Source organism: Sorex fumeus, unplaced genomic scaffold (genome assembly GCF_029834395.1).
Source record: "Sorex fumeus unplaced genomic scaffold, SorFum_2.1 ptg000063l, whole genome shotgun sequence".
Classification (NCBI taxonomy): Eukaryota; Metazoa; Chordata; class Mammalia; order Eulipotyphla; family Soricidae; genus Sorex; species Sorex fumeus.
Window position 1 is genome coordinate 44436502 of NW_026606120.1, and position 9019 is coordinate 44445520.

General features: G+C 41.4%; 1 protein-coding gene across 1 annotated transcript; it reads left to right on the forward strand.

Moving 5' to 3' along the window:
* The first annotated feature begins 7678 nt into the window (after positions 1 to 7678).
* On the forward strand, positions 7679 to 8635 carry LOC130036002 (olfactory receptor 1D2-like). Its single transcript, XM_056127957.1, has one exon. It carries the CDS (start codon positions 7694 to 7696, stop codon positions 8633 to 8635), a length of 942 nt encoding a protein of 313 aa, XP_055983932.1. The 5' UTR covers positions 7679 to 7693.
* The last annotated feature ends 384 nt before the right edge of the window (positions 8636 to 9019 follow it).

A 9019-nucleotide genomic window follows, 5' to 3' on the forward strand; every position in this document is an offset into this window, starting at 1 on the left:
AACGGGCCAGGTCAAGCACCATAATACTTAACTATAAGTTAAGAGTAAGGTCACGGACAAATTCCGTTATGATCCAAAGAGTAACAATTGGATTAGGACCCTGCTGGAGTTAGAAAAGAACTAATCTGGCCTGAGCACTGTAGTCTGGGATCTATAGCTAGATGTTCCCAGGAGAACCACCCTACAAATTTAATGTATCTCTTACTGTGTCCATGGGCTGGAGCGATAGCACAGCAGGTAGGGCATTTGCCTTACAAGCGGCCAACATGGCCGAACTGAGTTCGATTCCTCCACCCCTCTCGGAGAGCCCGGCAAGCTACCGAGAGTATCTCCCCTGCACAGCAAAGCCTGGAAAGCTACCCGTGGTGTATTCGATATGCCAAACACAGTAACAATTGTCACAATGGAGGCGTTACTGGCCCACTTGAGCAAATCGATGAACAACGGGAGGACAGTGACAGTGACTGTGTCCGTACAAAATGACTAAATATTATTAAGAAGTAGAATTAAGATGAATGTTTAAATGATTATTGGACTAAGGAAAAGAGAAACACACCCATAGATGGTTTTCATTCTTGAGCAGGTCTCCTAGCTGCAGGAGATCTTTGTCTTAGTAAAACTTCCCTCGGAAGGAAGGGCTTCCATAAATTCATTGTGCTCCCTCACCTGGTTGTAGTCTGTAGTTGCTCCCCCAATGAGAGGTGAGGCACTAGACTAAGGCTGTGAGACGAAGCACAGAGAGACTATCATGGGGGACAAGAGGAGACAGGAATGAGGGGCAGTGTGAGGCTGGGATGGGTCACTTAATGAGACTGGAACAAGCACGTGGGAAGATTGAAATAAATAGCAACTGATCACCAACCAGCCTGGTGGCCCTATTACCTCCTTCCTGTGTCTGATGGCAGAGTCTGCAGGCTGGGGTGGGGAAGCGGCACATGGCCACTGAACACATGTGATGGGCGAGAGATCATGCCACCACCACCCTTACTTATTTATTTTATTATTACACAAGTGATGTAGGGCATTTTTAATGTGTCTTTTGGTCATTTGAATTTCTTCTTTGAGGAAGTTTCTGTTCATTTCTTCTCCCTATTTTTTGGTTGGGGTGGATGCTCTTTTCTTGTAAAGTTCTACCAGTGCCTTATATAACATTAATATTAACCCTCATTGGATGGGTATTGGGTAAATAATTTTTCTCTTTCCATGGGCTGTCTTTGTATTTTGGTCACTTTCTTTTGAGGTGAGAAGGTTGTGGTCCCATTTATCTTGGCTTCCACCTGCTTGGTCAGTGGTGTTTCATCATTGAAGATGGTGTTAGCTTCAGTGTCATGGAGGATTTTGCCTATCCTAACTTTAGGGATTCATGTCTGATGTTGAGGTCTTTAATCCATTTTTATCTGACTTTTGTGGATAGCATCAGATGGAGGTCTGAGTTCATTTTTTTTACAAGTAGCTGCCCAGTTTTCCCAGCAGCACAAGTTGAGATTTTCCTTGCCCCACATCGTGTTCCTTGTTCTTTTCTCAACAATTAAATGATCATATATTTGAGAGTCTGTATCAGGATATTCACCTCAATTCCACTGAATTGCAGGTGTGTTTTTATTCCAGTCCATGCTATTTTAATTACTACCACTTAGTAGTACAGTTTGAGGTTGGGAAGGTGATTCCTCCCATCTTCGTTTTTTTTTTTTTTTCAAGAATTGCTTTAGCTATTTATGGGGTTTTGTTGTTCCCTATGAATTTCAGGAGGTTTTTTTTTATCTATTTCTTTGAAAAATGCCACGAGTATCCTTATAGAGACTGCATGGAATCTATATAATGGGAATCTATATAATGGGAGTACTGCCATTTTGACGATGTTAATTCTTCTGATCCAAAAGCAAGTGATGTTTTTCCATTTTCTCGTGTCCTCTTTTATTTCTTCGAGCAGGATTTTGTTAGTAGTCATTGTTTAAAGGAGAAAAATAATCTTACTCAGCCCTATTTACCTTATTTATTCAGCATTAATATAATTCCTTAGAATGTTTTCCATTACTTTCCGAAACATGTGATTTTCCTAATTTTGTCCAACTATTTACTTATTTCATTTCATTGTTTTGTAGAATGTACTTTGTATTTCCACTCTTTTAAATTTATTGAGATTTTGTTTTATGCCCTAGCATATGCTCTATTTCATGACTATGACTATAGCAGAACAATCTCACAAATCAAGTGGAAGAAAGAATTCTCCCTATAATTCTTGAATTATCCTCCTTTCATTGGTTTGTTTTGTGTTATGTATTTTGAGATTTATGTGCTCATAATTGCTATCTGTCACTGTCATTGTCACTGTCCTCCCGTTGTTCATTGATTTGCTCAAGTGGGCCCAGTAACGTCTCCATTGTAACAATTGTTACTGTGTTTGGCATATCGAATACATCACCGGTAGCTTGCCAGGCTTTGCCAGGCTTTGCCGTGTGGGTGAGATACTCTCAGTAGCTTGCCAGGCTCTCCAAGAGAGGTGAAGGAATCGAACTCAGGTTGGCCATGTTGGCCACTTGCAAGGCAAATGCCCTACCTGCTGGGCTATCGCTCCAGCCCAATTGCTATATAATTGATATAATTAACATAGTTATAATTTCAAAACATCCCCTTGTTATTATTGGTTAACTCTAATAACAAATTCAATTAAAACCTCAATTTAATAAACAAAACTTATTTAATCTTTAAGTTTGGATTTAAAGATGGGCAACTTCAGGTTATCTCTCAGGATCACCCCCAGAGGTACATAAGGGACCATCAGTGCCAAGAGTCTGGCCCAGGCCTGATGCATGGAAAGCAGGCATTCCATTCCTTTGGGCTATCTCCCTTACCCCTAAAATGTATTATTATATTTTAAGACACACACACACACACACACATATACAAACAAACAAAACAAACCCTGTCCTCCTGTTGTTCATTGATTTTGCTTGAGCGGACCCAGTAACGTCTCCATTTTGAGACTTGTTGTTACTGTGTTTGGCATATTGAATACATCATGGGTAGCTTGCCAGGCTTTGCCGCGTGGGCAAGATACTCTGGTAGCTTGCCAGGCTCTCCGAGAGGGGCAGAGGAATTTAACCCAGTTCGGCCAGGCTGGCTACGCACAAAGCAAATGCCCTACCGCTGTGCTATTGCTCCAGCTTATATATACAAACATATATATATATATATATAATTTCATTGTAGTTGTTCATTAAGGGAGGGACATATCATGGCCCAGCAGGTCACTGCGTTCAAGAATCCCTTTGCCTCATGAAAGGTAAAGGGCTTGTTCCCAGCTGAGTGCTGGTTGTATAGCTTGGCCTTGAAGAAGTTGGTGATCTTCGGGGAGCTGAAAAACAAGTTAATCTTCATAGTGATAGTCATCAAGACGTAGAACTCCTAATCTTCCAGTTCCATGATATCTATTACACCTCCATCCCCTGCCACCACCATCATGAGCAGTGTGCAAATGGAGCCATCCCAGCACTAACCTTCTTACTTCAATATCTCAGTAACTGAAGAAAAAAGGACACCAGCTTCGGATCCTCCAATCCTGCTGTAGTGCAGAAAGCAGTAAATTAAAAAGTTGCATCCTAGATTACAAGACTCTGATAGTTCCCTCTCTCTCCATGATCAAGGTGATACCGCACCTTTCCCAGGACACTAGGGCACTGGGCTTGTATTGTAATCCAAGGAGGTGCAATCAAGGTGGTCAATATATATAGATTTTCTCCCTTTTCTGACAGTCCATCTATCATGACGACAGGACCAGGAACGTAGCCCCAAAGCCATGTCCATAGATAACTCCTCCCAGGAGGAAGAGGAGAACAGTCAACAGTGATGCCATGCAGGAGGCTGGATCTGAGAGAGTATGGTTTGGACGTGAATCAAAAGTTGTTTCTACCAAGAACAATATCCATGATCAGGCAAGAAAACTTCAAGCAGAAAATTGTAGCATTGCTGTGGAGATTGTATTAGACAAGGTTCTGAACTTGGGTCAGGGTTCTATAGAACATAGCCCCAAAGTGAAGAAAAATCTAGACTTTTGGTAGGACATGCTGGGTAATGACTCCAGCAGGAGTTTCCCAACAAAGAGAATTATGAGTGTTGTCACTGGCACCCAAAAGTCAAAACTCGTCCTTTAATGCCGGCTCCACTAAAATGCACAGATTGGAAGCATCCACAGTAGAGGTCAAGCAAGAAAGCTGGAGTGAGAAGACACCGGGGCTAGTGGGCCAATAGCCCCCTGATGACATCTCTGATGCCTTGGTCCATAACTCAGCATCTCCCTTTCATTGCAACATAGTCGTGGAGAAGGTGTCACCCTATTGGCAGAACCCCAGGATTGAGTCACTGGTCATCCTCCAGGCCCTCAGGAAATCAGGCTGACCACAGGGTTCTGCATGTATCCAAGGATGAAGCACAGCCCATGTGACCATAAGAGTTGGCCAACAACCTGGCCAGGGCTCACTCACTGCTATTTCTGTTTCTGCTACTATTTCAGTTAACTACAGAGACAGACCCAGTAGTACAAAAAGTCTTTGGTGTGGATGTGCACACAGCCAGCTCACTAGCAGGGGAACCATTTAAGAACTGTGCGAACGCTTTTAAGAGGGGCGTGGGGGAAGAGGAAGGTAGGCTGGGAGACCAACAAAGGCTCAGTCTGAAAATCACAGAAGGCTCAGGACAGCCTGATGCCCTAGGAGTAAAAAACGTACTTGCTTTCCCGTCTTTCTCATCTTTCCTGATCACCAGGGCCCTGTGTCCTCAGAAAGTCCACCCTCGAGCCCAGGACACAGCAAGTGGCCCAACTGCTGTGGGTCTACTCAGGAGAGCACCTGAGGCAGGTGAGCCTGTCCTGGGGCCAGCAGTGCCCTCCCCTTCCCAGTAAACTCCAGCCTCACCAGGTAGATTGTTAATACTTCCAGTGTTATCATCATGTAGCAGTCATGAAAAAAAATGTTTTTTAAAAAATGATGTTGGGTTACAGAGCTAGCACAATGAGTTAGAATGTGCTTCTCCCAAGCACCTGGTGAGTTATAGTCCCCAAGCACCACCTGGTGTTTCTCAGTATATAGCAGGGATTAGCCTTGGGTGTGACTTTAAAGTCAAATATATATCGGGACTGGAGTGATGGTACAGTGGGTAGAGAGATTGCATTGCATGTGCCCAGCCCTGGTTTGAGTCTCCAAGATCTTATATGGTTCCCCCAAGCACAGCCAGTAGTCATTCCTAGTGCAGAGCCAAGAGTAACCCAGCATCACTTGGTGTGGCCCCAAAACAAAAAACAAGCAAAAATATTATATCTGAATTCTTATCTATATATTTTAAATGTTTTTTTTCAATTACTGTTTGCTCTTCAGATCATTTCCATGGATTTTAAATTTTTACATTTTCACCAGTTTCACTGCGGAGTGCAAATGTAGTTGAAAATTATCAAATCTTTTCAAGTAGCAGACACTGAGAATGCATTTGACTAATAAAAGATCATGTTGGTCATTAAAATACTGCTAGTAAAATGCAAATAGAAGAGTCATTGCTAAATATAGAGGATCATGGAATACCATTTTTTCAACATCTTTTATTATAATGATGATTGAGGGGAAATAAAACCAGTCATGTGTTGAACAAAGACTTTATTCAAAGATCTGCTTTTTTTTTCTTTTTGTGTCACACCCAGCGATGCACAGGGGTTACTCCTGGCTTTGTACTCAGGAATTACTGCTGACTGTGCTCAGGGGACCATATGGGATGCTGGGAATCAAACCGAGGTTGGCCACATGCAAGGTAAAACGCCCTACCCACTGTACTACAACTCCAGTCCCAACCCAGATCTGCTTTTTTATATACATTTAGATTAAAGTCACAGTTTCTAAAAAATCTATTTAAGAAATTCAGTGAGGGTTGAGGATTTACTATATATACACCCTCTTCTGCTTAAACTTTATTTTACTTTCTATTTATTTCTAAAATTTATTTTTATTTAATTTCCAAGTGTTTTCCCCATTTCTTCATTACAAACCCATTTGTGATTAATTTTCATTTTCAACATATTGTCAGAAAGGATAGTTGACATAATTTCTATCTTCTGAATTGTATAAAGACATGTTTTTGATCCAACATGCGATTTATTTTGAAGAATGTCCACTGGAGAAGATTATATACTCAGCTTTTATAGCATGGAGGTGTCTATATATGTCTGTTAGGTACCTCTTTCATTTCTCCATTCGAGGCCAGTATTTTCTTGTTGCGTGATTGCCTAGTTGATTTATACAGAGTGATCGAGGAGTGTTAATATCTCCTACTACTATTGTGTTGTTCTCAGTATCTTCCTTCATATCAACATTGTTTTAAATATTTGGATGGTCCATCATTAGGTACATATATGTTTAGGAGTGTGAGTTCTTAATGTACCAATCCCTTGATAATTAAGAATCGAACATCCCTGTCCCTTCTGGCCTTTTATTTTATTTTGCTTTTTGGGTCACACCCAGAGATGCTCAGGGGTTACTCCTGGCTCTTCACTCAGGAATTACTCCTGGAGTTTCTGGGGGACCATATGGGATGCCAGGAATTGAACCTGGGTCAGCTGCATGTAAGGCAAACACCCTACCCATTGTTCTATCACTCCGGCCCCCTGGCCTTTTAACTTTTGAAGTCTATTTTATCTTATATCTTCCTCTGAGCACCGCCAGGAGTAGTTCCTGAGCACAGAACCAGGAGTAAGCTCTGAGCACAGCCAGGTGTGACTGAAAAACTAAAACAAAAAAAAATTAAGACTTCACATTTCCTTCAATTGCCTCATTGCCATTTACTAAACAATGTAAAATTTACCTCCTAATGTAAGTGCTAATATAATAGTCAACTAACCACTATGGTTTATGGATTTGTGTCTAAAATGTCTATCTATTCTACTAATCTATTCCCTCTAGAACCAGAATCACACAATTTGGGGATTTTTGTTTAATGTTTTGTTTTAATTTTTTTGTTTGTTTGATTTGGTTTTGGGGGGCCACATCCAGTGATGCTCAGGGGTTATTCCTGGTTCTGCACTTAGAAACTACTCCTAATGGTGCTTGGGGGACCAAATGGGATGCTAAGGGTTGGAACCCAGGTAGACCACGTGCAAGCAAGGGGCCCCACCCACTGTACTATATCTTTGGCCCCAGAATCACACAGTTTTAAGTGCCTTTTTGTTATTCTCTTTTGATCATTTTCTTAGCTTATTTTTACAGAAAATTTGGATCTCATTTCTTTCTAAACTTGATCTGTTAGAATTCTGACTGCAGATGAACTAAGATCAATTAGGTGGAGATGCATCTCTGAAATATTTTGCCTTTCTAGCTTGCAATTGTTTTAAGCCTATCATATAAAATATCTATTAGTATCACAATATAGTGTACTCATTTTTTAACACTTCAAGAAAAAACTAAGATGATATGATTAAATTTTTTTCCTGTAACATTAGATGAAGCCAGATTGTATGGGGTTCTGAATAGTACTGTTGAATGGGATTTTTTCATCAGTGTCTGATAGTACAGTGTTTCTTCTTCAAAAAACTAATGAAAATTTAACATGTAACATTTATAATGCTAAAAAAAGCTGATTTGGTTTTTTGATTGTCCTTTCTCATTTGAGTACTCTTAGTTACCATTTGTTGGATTTGATTTTGCAGAAAGTTGGGAATATGGATGGAGGCAACCGAAGTGAAGTCTCAGGGTTCCTGCTTCTGGGGATCACAGACGATCCTGAGCAGCAGCGGGTCCAGTTCTGGATGTTCCTGGTCATGTACTTGATCACAGTGGTGGGAAACGTGCTCATCATCCTGGCCATTGGCTCTGACTCCCACCTGCACACCCCCATGTACTTCTTCCTGGCCAACCTCTCCTTCACTGATCTCTGCTTCGTCACCAATACAATCCCCAAGATGCTGGTGAACCTTCAGTCTGAGGACAAGGCCATCTCCTACACAAGTTGTTTAACACAACTCTACTTTCTAGTCTCTTTGGTGGCCCTGGACAATCTCCTCTTGGCCACTATGGCATATGACCGCTATGTGGCTATCTGCCGCCCCTTGCATTACACCACGGCCATGAGCCCTACACTATGTCTTTTGTTCCTTGCCTTGTGTTGGGTTTTCTCAATCACATATGGTCTCATCCATACACTGCTTATGACCAGAGTGAAATTCTGTGGGGCCCAGAAAATACGCTACATCTTCTGTGAGATGTATGCCCTCCTGAGGATTGCATGTTCCAACACTGAACTCAACCACATCATGCTGATGGCCACGGGAGCCTTTGTCTTCCTTACTCCCTTGGCCTTCATGATCGTATCCTACATCTGGATTGTCAGAGCCATACTCCGAATACCCTCAGCCAGTGGGAAGTACAAAGCTTTCTCCACCTGTGCTTCCCATTTGGCCGTGGTCTCTCTCTTCTATGGAACACTTTGTATGGTCTATTTCCAGCCTCTCAAAACATTCTCTATGAAGGACTCAGTGGCCATAGTGATGTATGCTGTAGTGACCCCCATGATGAATCCATTCATCTATAGCCTGAGGAACAAGGACATGCATAGGGCACTGGGAAGGCTTCTGCTAGGAAAAGCCTTCCAGAAGTTGACATGAGGATAATTTTGAAAAAAGTAGTAATATGGAGACTGGGAAATTCCTTAATTACATGCATGGTCCTATATTCTGGAGAATACACAAGTGATAAAGTTATAGCTAATAAGAGACTCAAGTTATCAGGGGGAAGAAGAGACACACACGCATAAGCTAAGGTCAAGTTAACCTCATCAATCTTGTCAATAAACAAGATGACCATAGCACAAATATCATAAATACTATAGTTTTGCGGGATCAATCCTGACCTCTGCAAACTATATATCCCAAAGTTATCTGTATATACAGTTATGACCTAATGGGTTCTCTCATGTTCTCTAGCATTCATCTACTAATATGTATCTTCAGAATCCTAAATATGTCTTTAAAGTCCACTGTCTTTAAGTA